This window comes from Lepisosteus platostomus, chromosome 17, assembly GCF_059453375.1.
Source record: "Lepisosteus platostomus isolate fLepPlt1 chromosome 17, fLepPlt1.hap1, whole genome shotgun sequence".
Lineage (NCBI taxonomy): Eukaryota > Metazoa > Chordata > Actinopteri > Semionotiformes > Lepisosteidae > Lepisosteus > Lepisosteus platostomus.
The window spans coordinates 6,101,610-6,119,715 of record NC_142627.1 but is presented as its reverse complement, the minus strand read 5'-3'; the positions used below and the strand labels follow the sequence as shown (position 1 = coordinate 6,119,715).

At 40.2% G+C, this 18,106-nt stretch overlaps 2 protein-coding genes across 9 annotated transcripts in view; one reads left to right on the top strand and one right to left on the bottom strand.

Annotated features, from left to right (window-relative positions):
- Positions 1–13,554, top strand: part of rgs17 (regulator of G protein signaling 17) — a 36,823-nt gene extending 23,269 nt beyond the window's left edge. For all 4 annotated transcript variants that reach the window (XM_088609792.1, XM_088609791.1, XM_088609790.1 and 1 more), the window contains 3 exons: positions 2,138–2,212; positions 5,261–5,495; positions 6,798–13,554. In XM_088609792.1, the coding sequence (XP_088465918.1) occupies positions 2,138–2,212; positions 5,261–5,495; positions 6,798–6,986 (499 nt within the window). In that variant the 3' untranslated portion in view covers positions 6,987–13,554. The remainder of the gene's footprint in view (positions 1–2,137; positions 2,213–5,260; positions 5,496–6,797) is intronic.
- Positions 13,555–16,220: 2,666 nt separating this feature from the next.
- Positions 16,221–18,106, bottom strand: part of pcnx2 (pecanex 2) — a 36,942-nt gene continuing 35,056 nt past the window's right edge. For 3 of the 5 annotated variants that reach the window (XM_088609754.1, XM_088609753.1, XM_088609755.1), the window contains exon 34: positions 16,221–17,187. In XM_088609754.1, coding sequence (XP_088465880.1) covers positions 17,017–17,187 — 171 coding nt within the window. In that variant the 3' untranslated portion in view covers positions 16,221–17,016. Of the gene's footprint in view, positions 17,188–17,784; positions 17,871–18,106 lie in introns of all 5 variants that reach the window. The other 2 variants (XM_088609757.1, XM_088609758.1) reach the window with 2 other exon arrangements.

Genomic DNA, 18,106 nt, shown 5'->3' with positions numbered 1-18,106 from the left:
AGAGTTCAGAGAAGAGCAAAAGGAGTGATTTCTATATAGGGTCACCCCGGGGACTAGGAAGTGGATACATTTCTTTAGAGCTGACAAAAATGACATTTAGTAATTTAAACTAGTCTGCTATGTTATTTGCCTTCGTATTTTCCTTCTCCTGAACGCAATTTGTAAAAGCAGAACCCGATTTGTAACAGTACAATCTTGTCACACTTCGTTGAGTCCATCTCTTGTTTCACTGGGATTGAATGTGTTTACTGAGCCTTTCTTAGTATAGTAACTAGGTCATTTTGCACTGCAACAAGTCAATCTTTTTGGGTGCAGTAATGTGCAATTGTCCTTCTGGTCTGTGACAAGATTCAAAAACCTATTTGACTAGAACACAAAGATGTTGAATGGTTATTATTTTAAGAGGAGTGCAAAGTTTTAATGATTGCAGGTTCAAAATTATTTTTAAAAGAAGAAAACCAAATTTAGAAATCCTTAAAGAAAAGCAATATTTGCATAAAAATTGTGATGGGGGAATTATTAAATGGAAAGATGTAGAGTTGGGAAGAAATGTATGCTGTAAAATTACATGTCAAAACTTAACTGAAATATGCTCGATGAGATATGAGATTACAGCTTGGTTGAATTGAGATAGCTGTGAGAAGTTGTGCTGTTTGGAAATCATCAGTGTGACCATGTCTTGACATCCTGCCTGTCTCATATAGTCTCATTTATGTGTGTAAAATAAAGACACGCAGCTGTACAGGGTTTACAGTAGGTGTGTGCGTCATGTAACCCTTACTGGGAAATCTTCTAAAGTGCTCAACAGGCTTCAAAACTCTGCTCCTCGAGTGCTAAATAAACCTACTTAGCATCAGCACCTATTGTAACTCCTGTCCTGTGCACATTGCATTAGCTCCCAGCGGAGGGTAAAACATACTGAATGTTTAGTGATTAGTACATGTTGTCTGTTGTCGAAGAAAAGTCTTCACTCAGGTTAGGTGTGATCAAGCAGAGTCCCTTTATACATGCGCATGGGGAGGATATAAGCATGTAGACCTGAGAGCAGCCTCTCATACAGATCTGTGAGTAACCTCTCCACCGAGATGATAAATGCAATGAGTTTTATACAGCAAATTCACACAGGAAAGCTCATTCTAAGTTTCCATATTAGTTGTTTTTCTCTCTACAAATATTTCTTTGTAATTGACCACGTTCTTCTTAAGAAGCAGTTCTACCTTGCATACAGACAAAAGGAAGTATATAAATAAAAGGTGTGAAATGAGCTAGACATTCTGCTGTTGTACCATTAATATAAAAAAAATAATCTGCTTACAATTGTTCTTTCATACTGTTGCTGGGTAAAAAGCATTTTTCAAAGCCAACTTGTCACTATCTTATACACTTTAAAAAAGGTAATTGCTAAAATTCTTCCTCACTATTTAGAGCACTTTTCAGCAGGTGTGGCTAGCAGATTCATGATTGGCTATGACCACTTACTTAGAACACTTTTTTGGTTGCTAGATCTGATAAACAGGCATTGAAAACAGTGTAATATCAACAGAGGCACATTTGTGGGACCTAACTTTGCATTTCCGATATTGTAACTAACATTAGAGACCCTGAAGGCAAGTGTTTTTCATAGATGCCTTTACAATATTTCCTTGTCTTTGTACTTTTCGACTGGATATGCAGTACTTGCCCCTAGCTGCTGTTACTTGTCTCCCTGGGGTCAGCATCAGAAAGGCAAAGGAAACAACAGTTTTCCCGGCTGTGTTGGCCACTGTAGTGGTCAGTGCTGGGGCCCAGTTCCTGTCTGCAGCCCATGCAGTCTGATTGTTCTTGTCAAATTTCACGAGCGCGGGCATCGGTTGTTAATTAAATTTCAATGTCAGACCTGTGGAGGAGGGATAGAGTGGGACAATGAAGGTTTAATTCAGCTGTCGATGATTCACAGACTGAGAAATCCTGCAGGTAGTGCCCTTTAAGACCAGGACTGGGGACAGTTAACTCATTGCCTCTGTTGTCTTGTAATGGGTTATTGAAACATACCGGATACAATATTTTGTGAAAGACAACAAAGGGCGGTACTGCAACTTTTAAGGTCCAAGGGAAGCTCTTAACGTTTTTGGGGGGATTTTGTTCTTGGATGTGTCAGGAATGAAGACCTGATGGAAGGGCGCGAGAGGCAAACCTGTACGAAAATGGAAAGTATTGAAGCTGCGGAAGAACAGTAAGTAAAATGTTTCTGATGGTCCTTATTATTGATTTATTCATTTTATGTTAAGCAGCTTACATTTGTCCCCGGTTATACAGCTGTATTCCTGTTTCTTTGTGTATTCTACTGCTCAAAGTGGCCCATGGGTTTGTGATTCCAGGAGCAGGGCTGTAACATGCTGCGCTCAAGTTTTCCAAATAATAGATTATATATATATAAACTGATTTTTTATCATCTTTGCACAGGCTAACTAATGTTTGATCTCCACTTTAGCATACTGTGCATTTCTGCATATAACAAATCCCACATTTCTTTAACACTCTGGACAGTCAAGGGCCAGTGTTTAGCCTGATCCTCAATTTCTTGCTTTTAATTTCCAATTACCCAGCACTCACGTCCCGCTATTTCTCAAGGGCTAATTAACCAGATTGATCACTGACAAACCGCCACCAGACCACCAGCCTAAGAGACACAAAGACAAGCTCTGTGTTCCCTTTCTCTGTGTCAGACTGGAATGTGACCTGGCAGGATTTGTGGCACTTTGCTGTCTTTGGCAATGACATGAACCCATTGGTCCTGGTGCAGTTACAGAAGTGTCACGATTGTAGTCCCTCCCCCTGAAGGGCGCTCCGGCTCTTTCACTTCGGACTTGATTTTGTGCACCTGCCCCCTGTTCCAGCCCCCCTTAAAAGCCAGATGCCCACTCTGTTCAGCTCTGCACTTGTTCCTGTACCAAGCGAGTCCAGGATCTGAGTGTCTGGTCCCGTTCCCCCTTTTTCCCCCCAACCCTCCACTGAATCCCGCTCTGGTTTTTAATCCTGTTTGTCCTCGTCTCGGATGGACCGCCTGGATTCGGACCTTTTGCCTCCCTCTTGGATTTCCCTTTGGACTCTGTTTTGGATTGTTTGCCCCGGACTCACCCCCCTGAACACCTGTGCACTATGGACACGCCCCCTGTTTTCATTCCCGACCCCTGCATGCTTTTTCCCCCGTGTTTTCCTCACTCATCGCCGGATTGTGTCGTCTGCATAGGGTCCGGAAAGAACGCTTTCGTGACAAGAAGTGTGTGGCGAACTCTGAGTGGTCAGATCCAGCTGCCTCCGAGCTAAAGAGCCCATCACAAACTCCAATTCCCCTTAAGGATCCTCCACTGAAGTGCACGAAGCCTGCTTGATCTTTACAGAGCTTTGCCTACTCTGACAGGACCCGCTACTACTAAACAGGCTACATGAGCATAAAGGCCCCCTTTCGTTAACAACAACTCCCATTTTAACTCATAGCTTATTGCCTACAATAGATTTTAAAAGAATGATTTATGCTCTTCCTAGTTTGTTGAGGCTACCCGATAATTTGGGCCCACGATTGTGGTTCCTGCTTATGCTGGTTTCTTTTCATGACTTTGAGATTCGTCGTTGTTGGAATTGATAGTGTTACTCTGTCACAAGCAAGTGATATATCTGAAATAAAAAACCCGAGATTCTTTTTTCTAATGAAAAAAGATCATCTTGCCTTTAGCGTTAGAATCGGTGTGTCAATGAGCGATTTTTTTTTTCTTTGGCAATTGCAAAGTTTCCCTGTGCTGTATTAGCCAATTAGAGCATAAGGTTGTTTGGATTGTTTATTCTAAAATAAAAAAAAGTCACACGAGACAGCTGTTCACACACACAAAGGTTTTTAGAGTGTTTTACTCATGCAAATCTAATTTAGGAATGCCCCATAGGTTTAAGAGAAGCTTTTAGGTGCTGTGAGAGCTACAGTGTGCTATCTCCAGCATGTTAAAGACTACATTGAGACAATATTAAAATGCCTACCTTGCTGTTTAGCCTGTTACTTGCATAATAAGGTGTCTCAGATATTTCAAACACCTTGACTCAATGCCAGTGGGCCATATCATCAGTGCAGCTTCCAGATCCTTTTACTGTATCTCGCAATGTACTGATGCCATTGGAGGCAAACTGACTCTTGCCCAGTTGTACTTGATCTCACCCTGAGGCGTTGTGTGTAACCGTCTAGAAGACTCGTGAGGGTCTGAGTAGACAGCTCCCTTTCTACTCTGCGTGTCTTTTATAGGACTTGGGTGTCCCCAGGGTCCGCAGGTGCAGCCTGTGACAATGCTGTGTTTGGAATGTCTCATCAGTCTTCGCTGCCCTGTTAGAGTAACTTAGCAGTTTACTCTCCTATGCCTACAGAATATTATCAGCCTCTAGTTATGTATGTACTGTACAATAGGCCCTTTCCCCCCTTGTGGTGCTGCAGTGCCTTTTTTGCTGTGACACAGATAGTAAAGCCACACCTTGGAACAGACTGCAGAGTGCGTCTCCCTGACCTGATAACAACGACAGCCGGCACATGGGATCGAGGGTGCAGTTAACTATGCAAATTATACCAACCAAAGGAAAGTTCAGTATTACAGCTATAACTAAAAGACTGCCTTTATTTTAGAATGACTAGCAGTCAAACCTTTAAAAATATCTACTTTAAAAAAATCAAAGAAGGGTTAAAGCCTATAAGTCATTATGTGTGGCCGATGTCTGTGACTGTATGCATGTAGCAAAAAGTCTCACCAGATTTTCTCAGCTCTGGACATATTAATAAAGAGCATGTGCTAGATTGCAGGAATGGCCTTCAGATATGGAATGCTTGTGGATATTTAAAACAACATAATATTTAACTGGATCTTAAAGGTGGATTTTCAACAGTAAGAAATGAGCCCATCTACTGCACCTCAGTTGGTTTCTAGCAGCAAATAATATAATGTGTCACATTCAACATAGTGTTTCGGTGTTGTGTATGTACTGTAGTACAGCTGTCCAATGTGGCTCAAACTTTGAAAGCAGTTGAAGATTTAATACACCTGCCCAGTAAAAAAGAGAGAGGAAGCAAAGCTTAAACATAAATAACTTCAGATCTTTGTTCTTTCTCTGCTGTGCTTTGAAAATTATGCTTTTATGCTCAGACGTGTGAAGCCCATTGAAAGAAATTAAAAGCTAGAAGAAAAATAAAAAAATCTCCCAGAAGACATACAGTAAGAAAGTTATGTTTGTTTTTCGTGTCTGTTTTCAGATTAGAGCCCACCCTGGAGGAGATCTTGTCTTGGTCCCGTAGCTTTGAGAGAATGATGTATTCCCCATCAGGAAGGAATCTCTTCAGACAGTTTCTGCGTTCTGAGTACAGTGAAGAGAACTTGTTGTTCTGGCTTGCTTGTGAAGACCTGAAACACGAAAAGAACACGAAAGCAGTAGATGAAAAGGCCAGGATAATTTATGAAGACTATGTCTCCATTCTTTCCCCTAAAGAGGTAAGATCTGAAGTAACCTAAGACTTCGTTTCTCAGTGTCCAACCATAAAGTTGCCCACTCTGTAGTGGGTGACCTTTTGATCCATCTTCACTGATGCTTATACACAGGAAAGGTGGTTATAGATATCTGTACCAAACCAGCCTTCAGTAGAGGAATGAGTGAAATAACTGGAGATGGAAGACTTTCATAACATACCTCTTACGGATGCAAGGAAGTCATTGAATTTACCATCATTGTCATGCATCTCAAATAGATTTCAGATCAAACATACCTGTATAGTATAGGGACAAGTACTGTGCAGTACTCTCTGTAATAATTAAGTGATTGGGCTGCTACTTTTAGATTACTGACCAGAACCTACAGTATGTTTAACAGATAGATGGTGACTTTTCTAATAAGTGAGTGGAATTACAGTAATGACCTAATGAGCAGAAGGCTGAATAAGACAGCATGTGATGTGTGCTTTCCAGCTGATGTTGATTTTGGTAAAAGTAAAGGCAGATTGTGTTTTGATGAATCTGCACGCAGTACATTGGACTTGTGTTGTAAGCAAGTGACCTTCATTAACCTACGTTGTCTGTATTTTCACAAGCAACCATTTAAATTTGATGATTCCGGAGACAGACATTGCTACAAGAAATCTGCCTCTGTACAATTCACCTTTAAAGAGTGGGATACATTGAGGTCAACTGTAGTAGCAAGTCAAGCAGGTCAGATTTGAAAGTAATAATACTTAAACTTATATGGGGCATTTTCTGGACACTCCACTCAGAGCACTTTACAGGTAATGGGGATCCCCTCCACCACCACCAGTGTGCAGCCCCACCTGGATGACGCGACGGCAGCCATAGTGCGCCAGAACGCTCACCACACACCAGCTCTCAGTGGGGAGGAGAGCAGAGTGATGAAGCCAGTTCAGAGATGGGGATTATTGGGAGGCCATGACTGGTAAAGTCCAATGGGAAATTTGGCCAGGACACCAGAGTAACACCCCTACTCTTTTCGAGAAACACCCTGGGGTTTTTAATGACCACAGAGAGTCAGGACCTTGGTTTTAAATCTCAACCAAATGACGGCACCTTTTTTTTACATTAGAGTGTCCCTGTCACTGTACTGGAGCAATAAGACCCACACAGACCACAGGGTGAGCGCCCCCTACTGGTCCCACTAACACCTTAGATTTCTCAGGAGGTCTCCCATCCAGGTACTGACCAGGCTCACACCTGCTGAGCTTCAGTGGGCTGTTACAGGGTGATATACTGTAACTTCTGGCTAAAGTGAAGTTGATCTTTTGTTTTTAGGTCAGCCTTGATTCCAGAGTTCGAGAAGGGATCAACAGGAACCTATTGGAGCCAAACTGCGACATGTACAATGAGGCCCAGCTTCAGATTTACACTCTGATGCACAGAGACTCTTTCCCAAGGTTTCTCAACTCTGCATTTTACAAATCTCTCGTTGAGAGTGCAAGAGGCTCCTCTGCAGAAATCTGACTCTTCAAATGTGTGGCACCGAGGGTTTGCTATTAACTTTTAAAGAAATGCAAAGCAATTAAAAAACACCCCCACCCAAGCTCAGCTCCTGGTGAACTGCAGCAAAAAGAAACTCCTCAGGCAACTGTGAAACAAAACAAACACCAGAATGTGTACCCTTAGTCATTGTACTGTACTTTCAAAGCCTTTTCACACTCACGCTTCACAACTGTGAACGCAGACAAAACATTTTTTATTTGGATTTTTTCACTGTTTTTAACAAGGTCTTAATGCTTGACTGTAATAAAAAAAACTGTGTGTTCCTAAATCCAGTTTGCATGTAACAAGAATATGGAATTTTGAACTGAGTGCCATCGGGTCCAGAGCATTGTGGAGAATGTCTCCTGTCACCTGCTCTGCTGCGCGGGCCCTGTGAGTTAAGGGAATTTACTTTCGTTGTTTTAGGAGGTACAGTACGCTGCAGACGCTATCCTCATTGGGAACCTGTCTAAGCAATTTCCTTCTTTAGGATAATCAAATAGGGAAACGAAAGGGCTGAATTTATTCAAGTGTCTGGGCACATCCCATCATACCTTCAACAGCAAAGAGAACCACATAGCTCAAATGTCACAAAGGGGCATTTTTGTGAAACAAAAATAAAAACACAAGCACAGCTATGTGAAGGGATATTATAATTGTATTTGTTAGACCAATAGTAAGCATTATGAGTCATGTTGTGACTTTTTTGAAGCTTTAGGGAGTATTTACAACTGTTTCTGGTTTTATGTAAGATTTTTACGCATTTAACAAAGATACTTAGTTTCGGCCCCAGGTTTGAAACAGTTACCCATCCAAGGATGTAGTAATGTTTTATAGTACTGGCTAAGAGAATTAAGAAGTAATCGGCTTCCAGTGGTGTTTTGATTTGTGGGTTGACAGTGCCCGGTTGTGGGTTCTGTTGCAGAACCACTATAAGCCTTGAGGTTCTGGACCGGTCGCGGGTGAAGCAAGCTTTGTTTGGCTTTTACTCACATCGGCCTCGGTTCTCCTGTTGTCCAAAAACAAGGATTGAATTCTTCGAAACCCGAAAAAGGAGCAATGCGTGAAAGGTTTGTCAAGGAGCCACAACCTAACCCTCAGAGAGGTTTGATCTGATTCGTAGCTATGTAGCAAAGCAGCATGCATCAATTTTACACAAGATGTTTACAAACTGTGCACGGTTCAAATTACGCAAAGAGATTGAAATTTTAAACATTTGTTTTTTACATGATAATAAGTTTTAACATGATTTATTAGTTTATTCTTTCTCAGCTGCAACTTCTGTCTGTTGCCTCCTACAGAGTGATGGAACGAATGCTGTTTCAGATAGGAGTAACTCTCTATTTAAAAAAAAAAGGTTTGCACAACTGTGTTTTGTTCGGCATGACTGATGAGTTGCTCAACCCATTAAACTAGTGCTGTTTGGAAAAAAAAGATCTTATCTTGATAATCCACAGAAGGATACAAAATGGCCGCCGTGCTCCTCTTTCCCCTTTGCACTGCGGTGACCAGGTGTGGCGGTAGCTGCCAGGAGTTCACGGCGGGAAGTAAATTATCTTCACGGCTGGGCAGAGCACATGGGGGAAGAGACGGGTGAGGGCCGGTCTCGCGGTGCTGTGAATACTGCTTGTTCCAGAAAGTAGCCACTCCGTTTTATATCCCGAACTGCTGAGAATAACGGGAAAATGATGGGATTGATGGTTTTAATACAGCTGTCATCGTGAAGCTCTTTATGTCTTCTAATTCTGTAAAATATTGTACCTACACGTGGAGAGATTTCTCTGCAGTACCATTTTTCCACATTGAAGACGGTCTCTAAACATGAGACTGCTTAGCCTTCAGTCTTTTGAAATGCATGCTAGATGGTTACTGGATTATAGTAGTATTATAATATTTAATACTACCACCTAGTGGTATATCTAATATATTTCATGTCAGCTATTTTAGGACAAATTTGAAATGAATTGTTTTAATTACTGTTTACTTAATCACCAGACTGCGGCTGAATAACTAAAATCCTTTTATTCGCCTTCAATTTTGGTGAAAGTGAGGACTGAAGACTTGAGACTAATTGAGGAATTACAACCCATTGGCTACAGGATGCTCAAAAACTACACCCAATTGGAAAAAATGGCACTAGAAGTCAATTGCTCGTTAAGAAATGCACTCAGCTACAAATGCGATAAGGAAGAATCTTGAAACTGATGGAGGTGAAGGGAGAGGGAGGACTGTTTGTAAAGTGCAGCTTTTTTTTATGTCTGTGCAGAAAAGCAGTCCGCCACTGCGGGGTTTTATAGTACTGAGCATTTTGTACTGCTGGTGCAATCACTGCTTTTAAAGTGGCAAGGTGATGGGAGATGCCTTGATTTTGGTTTTACCCGTGTTCTTTGTACTCGTCTTTTCAAGAACAATCCGGAAAAGAAACTAGTCAAAACGAAAAAAAATGCCAATGGGTAGTCAGATGTTGCTCAGCATCAAGTTTGTAGGAATACTGCCATGTAACCAGATATTGAAAATGGCCAGAGCAGGTTGTTAATGTAGTAGTTTCATATAGATCTAATGTATTATATTTATTTTAAAAACACTAGCCTTATTCATGGTGTTTCTTCTTGGAAAGTCTCATTAGGATTTGCCACTACCTCTCATAACAGTTATTTTGTTTCACGTTTAGTTGTTGATGTGCAATTGATATTTAGACATTTACTTGAAGCCTAACACTGTAAGCGTAATGTGCATAGGAAAAAAAAAACGTATTAAGAGTTCACAAAAAGTAGCTGGATTATTTTTGTTTAATTGTTTTCAGCTGAAATAGATTTTAAATATATAAAGAATTCAGGAAATAACTGTATAAGGGCTAATCTTATTTTGCCTATGCAAATATTTCACTGTTGTAACGAAACGCTGAAGAGGTCTGAAAGCTGTGTGGAAAAAAACAAGGTTTACATTGTTTTTTTTGCTGATACTCTTCTATCATATTCAGCAAAGTTTCTTATTTTTATTTATAAAATAAATATATAGTAAATACCTTCATGATGGTAAAAGGATATTTATAAAGATTAACTTTTAATAAATTAATGTCTTGTCTGAATTGTTGCTGTGTTATGACATTCCTCTTGCTAGGAAAGCTGATTCACGTATAACTTAAAACACATCTTTAGAGAAACCAATGAGTAATGTTTACTGGCTCCTTAGTTCATGGTTGGCTTTCATGTTTCTTTCTTCAGGACCATGAAAATTTCTTTAAAACAAGGAGATGATGAATATTGTCGTTTTTAGAATACAGGCAAGAAAACCTGATGAATTATGATCAGTGTTCAGTGATGCATGTTTCTTTTCTCGAAAAAGTGGTGCACTTGTTGTCTTTCAAAAGGATATTGTTTCTTAAGGGCTATGTGGGGTGCGTTAGCAGAATTTACAATTGTAAAAACAGAAACATCTACCTCTGTTTTTTGCCTTTGTATTCAATTTAGTGCTCTGAAACAGCTTGGTGGCTATAGCAGAATGTGACTGCATAGCTGCTTTTTTCTGGAGTATTTAATGATACAAACATATCCATGGCTGAGGTTACATTTGATACAAAACAGTAACAAGTGCTGAGAACAGTCCCATTTTGGCTTAGACTTCAGTACTCTGTAGTGTGAAACTGGATATAAAACATACCTTTAACCAAATTAATTATCTTATAATAATTTGCAAATTGCTTTTGTTTTTCATAGTATTTCAAAAGAAAGATTCTATTGCCACAAGGAATGAGATGCCCCTTTTAAATGCAGAATTTAAACAAAACAGCTCATCTGTCTCCTGTAGGTTTTATTAAGGAACTATTACATTTCAGGCCACTCAAAAGCACACGTAAGAAGCTGAATTTCCCTTATGGGTTGCTGGTTGAATTTGGTGTATTTGCAAAGCTGGGTAAGACTGGCTTGGTATTGCCAGAGGCCCGACTTCAATGACAAAGGCACAGCTTTTTGCTCTCCATAAACCCCCCTCGTTATTCTATTAAGACATTGTCAAGTGCAGAACTCTGAAGAGGTGGTTGTTAATGCAACTGTCAATTAACCAGCAGATTCTGTCTGAAAAGCATCATTACAAGAAGCCTCAGTGCCTGGACATGACCTCTGTCATGCAAATATGGGAACAACTTGATAGTCATCTGCATGTAACACGCCCAATCATGATGTTTATTAACGAGTACTGATCTATTCAAGCAAAATGTAATGTGTGTAGTCTGCATGTAACTAAACAGATAAGTAGAGATTATGGAAAAAAACGTCCAGTGAAATGTGATGTATTTATTGCACATTGAGGTGACTCTTAGTTGTATTTGGCTTTGAATTGAAAAGCTAATGAAAATGAAAGTCTTTCGCATGAACCTGCTCTCCTTGGTCCTGTAATTTCATGATACGCTGTGAAGATGTGTTAAGCGAGGCTGGAAACAGTGACAGGACCTTTGGTCACTTGCTGCTGCGAGCCCACTTCTGGAAGCTCTGCTAGTTTGTCCCTGGTTAGAAGCCCAGGATACAGGGTACCCTTTCCAGTTTCGGTTCCATGATGCTTTTCCCTCTCTGACCCGGGTACGTGTTGCCCCTTGCCCAGGCTGCAGTACGGGGCTCTAGAGATGTTCAGCAGGCAGAGCCCTTTGCTCAGATTGCAAGTGTGTTGCTTTGAATCTGGAGTTATGGCATCCCTTGTGTGTGTGACTGGAGGTTCCTTAACAGTGGTGAGCTCATTTTGCATGGCACTTCTGTACATAACCACTAGGGCACACTTCTGTTGGCAGATACAGCTTTTGACTTCATTGTGTCACAATGGGAGCAGGCAGCTTTTGACCTTTGACCTGTTGGCACTTTATTTGCTCCCACCAGCCCTGCCTACTCTTAAATGTGTTTCATGTTGACAAAAACAAACCGCTCAGAGGGAGTAAATTCAATAAACCTCTTTACAATCTGCAAACCTAGGGAGACTGCACTCTTAATGCTGACAAATTCATTATTGATTGCAAACGCATTACTCTGATTGTTGCCTAAATATGAAGCCTTAATAGTCCTCTCAGTATATCTATTTTCATTGCTATTTCTGAGGTTTTGCCAAGTGGAACAGTCAGATATGTATGGGCATCTATGTAACATCTCATCTTAGTTTACAGTGTTGATGGGCATAATTCAGAACAGCTACAGTATGTGCAGATTTAGAGGTACTGTAGGAAGAGACAACAAAAATAAAAACATGGACACTGGCAACAAATTATAAATATCAGAAACTTTTCTTCTTTTGAAAAACAACATTAATGATAATTACTGAGCTCTTATAGTCCTCTGGGCATGCTGTAAACATATAGTTAGTCCTACAATGTTAACCGAGAGTTAGAAAAATATACTGTGACCTTAGTGATACCAGGTAATTAAAGGTAGCTAAAGGCACTTGATTTTACATTCAAGCTTGTGTGATTGACTACAGTATTTAGTGCAATGTGGATATTTTTTACTTTTTCCAATGAATGCTTAGACTAACTCCTTATACTTCAGAATTGTTAGAAGGTTTGCAAACAAGAGGAGTTACTCATCTTGAAGAGCCACTCTGTCCTTTTAGTAGTTAGTATCAAATTGATCCAAGTTTCTCGTCCAGCCTTTTCAGTCTTAAAGGCACGTCCTTTTGGTTTCCTTTAGTGTTTCACAAACAATGGTGTAACTTCAAGCACAAAATACTCAGCTGATATTTTTGAAGCACATGGTCCCTCAGAAAATAAAAGTAAAAAACAAAGTAAAGTAAAAACAAAACTTTAGACAGAGCATCTAAATAAGAGGTGGCCTTCAGCTTATCATTTTCCTTTTTTCAGATTTGCAGATTTGATCACATTTGCTTCAGATTTGATCCGGGCTTCTATCAGAACATCCTTTTCTCACAGTCTGAGTTTCTCAAGTCATGGCACCCTTTTTAAATATTGTCATCAGCTGGAACAGAAATAAATGAGAAATTCACAAAATTGTGTTCTTGATTTTAGCTGCCAGTGCAAAAATTGTATTTTTTGTGAAAGTCTTTACATCGAAATTTGAAAAGGATGGATATTTTTAAAGGATGCAATATAGAACTGTCCATCCAAACTGACATTTTATATTCAGCATGCATTTGCTAAATAAAATAATGATTCAGTTATTTATCATAAACGATACTGTATGAGTATGTATTAAAGTACTGCAATCTGCAGACAATAATTTTACAACTCCCTTAGAGAAGTGATTCTTTCTTTACTTTTCACTAAGTTGGGGTTACTTTGTTGGCAGAATAATCCGTAGTGTTGTGATGTCAGTGGGACAACTTTTCCAAGGGATTTTTTAAATTGTCTGAATGACTTTAGTCCTCTTTATATTAATGAAATTATATTCTGATGAGCCAATTCAGAACCTATGAAAGAAATAATTTGTTGCATGAAACTGGGAGACTGTTTGCTGAATAGCACAATTATTAATCTGGTATTTCAATTACTTGGATATGATATCAAACCAATGCGATTTTTGACAACTGTAAATATATTAAATACATTAAATAACAAGGTGCTTTGGTCTTCTTCTTTTTAATTGCAGGAGCACTCTTAACATGTCATGATCATAGTTTACAGAGCATAGTTTCTGTGACACAGTAAGATACTGTACACAGCATGAACCTCCATCAGCAGGATGAGAAACAAAAGCAGGAGAAAGAAGTGTACATAGAGACATGGCAATGTTAAGCAAACCAGCATTCTGGAAAGTTGGGTATCTTGATAAAACTGCTTCTGGTTAGATGCTTTTAAATGAAAAGACATCTGGGAAGAGATTTAATGTCCTGTTGCTCCTCAAAATATATATCTGTGGGCAGAGATTAAATCCCCTCGCCAGACTAAAAATTCCAGACAGGTGACTTGATAACAGCTCTGTATGTGCCAGAGCCTGCTTGCACCTTACTGATAGGAAACAGCGGATGAAGAGTTGGGGCTGGACTTTGTGAATGCACTTTGCAGTTCTCAGGTCTCTGGTGTCATTCAGTGTTTTGTGCATTTGGGTATTTAACAGAGAGACGTGGATCGTATGTAACATCTGAGCCGAGATCACTTGGATGGTTGTATATTTCCACAGTGCCACTGTGGTATTAATACCACAGCAAGGAGCTGTCACTGCTGAGATGAAGACAACACTTGAACTACCTCTCAAGTTTTACAGGAACTCAAAGGGTCAGTCTTTAGCAAATCTGAGCCAAGATGCTAGTGTTTCTTCATTCACACTGTGTCCTGGCATAGAGCCCCTTTGGTGTATGTGACTAATATGCTTTCGGATGTAACTAGTCTGACAGTGCTCATACTCCAATTTTTTAAGCATGATATCTTTTGTTTGGGGGGGTCTACCTACAACAAAAAAGAACCCCAATTATAACGGGTTGGGAATTCTCTTAAAGCCCACTTGGTTGCATTTATTTGCAGAAAATATCACAGTTAAATGACATTGAGCCAAGTGCTTACAGTATGTACATCTTCACTCCATACAAAACAGTAGTGCTCTGTGTTTTGCCACACTTCATGCATCATACAGTGGTCACCTTTCATAAAATTAAATGGACAAAAAACATTACTGATTCAATAAGTCTAAAAAGACCAACAGCTTGAAACTCTACTGAGTTTATCATTTTGTGTTAATGCTCAATTACTTACTTGATAGTTTCCTTTGTTCTGTCCTCTGTAAGTTCGTCTCGAAACGGGTCCCCGATTTGTTTAGCATGATTAATACCGGGAAAAGTCAACTTCAGCATTTTTATTTTATCACAGGACTTTAAATTCCAATGAATTCATTACTGAAATCATCCTTAATTGCTTACTTGACCCAGTGGCTGAAGATCATTGAGGAGGATTATTATTGATTATTGAGGATAAGCTGGAGCAAAGACTTGCAGTGGGATGGAATGGAAATGTCAACGCTGGGACCCCCGATTCCAAGAGCTGGGCAAGCTGCTGTCCGACTGGCTGACAAGTTCGGGGAGAGTGAAAACGCTGCACGAGACAGTGGTTCCAAACCCTGGTCCGGAAGGAACACACTCTGGAAATCTCTGCTAAGACTTCATTGGTCCGTTTGCTATTTAGACTTCTGTTGGAATTGTTCTTCAGTCAGTCCTACGTATCGAACATACCCAACTTCAAGGGTAGTATCCAACAACTTTAGCCCATGTAGTTCAAGCAGGGAGCTGCGTCAGCAATGCATGGGCTACAAAGAAACAGTAAAAGTTTATTCCATGCTGAAAAGAGAACAAACACAACGTTTCGGCTGTGGAGCCTTCACACCCAACACACCCAGAGAAGGCTCCACAGCCGAAACGTTCTCTTCTCTTTTCAGCATGGAATAAACCTTTACTTGTTCCTTTGCAACTTTAGCACACACTTTACACAGGCTCTCCCTAGTATACTTGCTGCTGTTTCCGATATACACTTCATACTACTATAGTTAATCAACTGGCAAAGAACAGACACAGGTGGGAAAGACACTAAGACAATAAGTGTTTTTATTTTCTGCTGCAGAGTCAAATTAGTTCCTGCTCATTGCAGGCAGCACACATGAATGAGGGCAGATCTGAAACTCAGAAACGGGCTCACTTGACTTTTTAAGAGCTGAAAGCTAATTAACAGATAATATTTGGCCTGTGATTAAGAACCAGAGGATTGTTCCTCCAGGACCAGGTTTGGGAATTGCTGGATTAGAAGTAGGAGAAGAAAAGTTGATTTTTTTTTGGATACCAAGTCTTTCAAGGAGAATGGTTTCAACAGAGATGCATGTTAATTGAAAAACGCCCCGGCTCTTTACACAGCCTTACTTTGGATAGTTCAGGTGGGCAGCTGCGTCAGCATGCGTAGGCTGCAAAGGAACAAGTAATAGGTTTATTCCATGCTGAAAAGAGAAGAAAACACAACGTTTCGGCCGTGGAGCCTTCTTCAGGTGTCTTCAGGTGTGCTCCACGGCCGAAACGTTGTGGTTTCTTTCTTCTTTGGATTATTTCATAAATATAAAAAAATGAGCAGAGTTACTGTCAAATCCTGAACTGAACTCTGCATCTCAGTAGCAACCCTCATGTATGTAAAGCTTCAGCTCAGTCATATGGCTGCCTGAGAATGTTCACCTTTTCACCTTTTTTTATTTTACGTGTTGCAGATGAGCTCCCAGGAAACATAGCCAATCAACATATGACAAATCATAAAGCTGTGTGCAAACATAATTTAATAGTTAACATCCATATTTCAAGCACCAGAAATCCTCAAACAATCCTGGGGTGGATTTAGCGTTGAAGGCTAAAGAAGACATGTCATACAATGAGTCGCTCTTTGGTCAGAGGTTAGCTGACCGTTACTGTAAAGCAATTGTCTCCATGCCTGCTCCCGGAAAGCCCCAGTCTGTATAGTCCTATAGGTCATCCTCACCGCCCTGTCTTTTAAAGATTATGAACATTTTAAAAGTCACTAATAACTAAGCAAGTAATTAGTTCGCTTAAAGTAATTCTGGTCCTTATGACTTATTCTGATAGCTGTATCAAAAGACATTTACAACATGTATATATATACTGTATATAAACACATTAGCTGTTAAACTGATGACAGTCAAGCTGTTCAGGGTCTTTAGAAACTCCAGGTTCAGGCATGGAGACCCATGACATCAGTGGTCAAACATCATGCCAATCAGACAATCCCAATCCCTGGACATGCAGAGGACTTTTAACATCCAGTTTTAACAGCCAGACCCCAGCTTTATTGAATGCTCTCAAAATCTTACTGGAATTATCTTTTTTTTTTAATTCTATTGCAGTACTCGCCAGATGTACAGCAACTTGTCAATGCCATGTCAGTTGTGTACTAGATAGTATATTACATTCCATGTCTTTTTTCTAGTTTTGTGGGGTATCGTTTTCACGAACATTTATTGTGTTGCTTGGTTAAAGGTTCCCAGCTTCTGCTCCAACAATATGATCTTCTTGCAGAACATGCTGAGTTTTGGAGCAGGTGTCAACATCTCTGAGAGGGGTGATGCTCTGGCACTTCTTGGAAAACTGGGGCAGATTCTTCTGCGCTCTTCTCCTCTCTTTCTGAAGAAGTGGCGTTCTCCGTGGGGCCAGCTGGGCCTTGTGGTTGACCAGAGTTTGTGGCTTCTAGGCTTTCACAGGCTTCCGATGTCCACTAAAGGAAAAAAAAATACAAGTTATTGATGCATAATAAATATTAGTTGTCTTTGCAAAACATTTGACGCAGAGATACTGTTTGGGTCTCCTTAACAGCTGCTTACTGATGTTGTTTTACAAATGAGAGCCCTTTTGCTAGTCACTAGCTAATTGACCAAGGTTTAGAAATGCAAGAAGTCACAGCGCAAGGTCTTAAAAACACCAAAGAAGATATACAGGAAGGGTATCCTAAATGTTCTGAATCGAAACAGTTTTTCAGGATGTTATATAGTCTTGAGTAGAGCTCTGGTCACCCTCTTTTAGCAAGAATGAGGCTTTAGAAGTGACCACTGGTATTAGAACTGTACAAAATATTTCCACACGTGGCACAATGTTATTCCTGCCTTTCAGTTATTTCGGAAATGTCACATAGGAGTGTCCGTTATTTTAAATGCACCCAAGCCAGGTCAGGAATAAACGCAGGTCAGGTCAGGTCCGGGATCTCATGTAGCTGTTTCTTGAAGACAGACAGGGTATTGGCTAGGTTATGTTTTTGATACCTTGAATTAACACTGATGCACTGATCTAAATTAAAGGTCTTCTGCCAGGTGCTTACCCAGTCTTGAATTTCATCCGTCTTTTTCAATTTCTTGTGCCGCCTCTTCAGCTTTTAACACTTTCTTTCAAAATCATATGCTGCATCTGTGACAAATGTACACAAAGTCCTGGATTCCACCCACCTGAAATTTTCAATCGACACGCTTCCAGATGGTAAAAGCAATGGGCTGCCAGCACACAAGCCGCCATAGAGATTTGCTTGTAATTTGCAAGGAGTGGGTGGGTTGAAGCCGAGCCAGAGGCTGTTTCGCTTCATTGGTCTGGTCGTGAAACACAAGCCAGCGAACACAAGTGGAAACGATGTGGAAGTGCATGTGAAA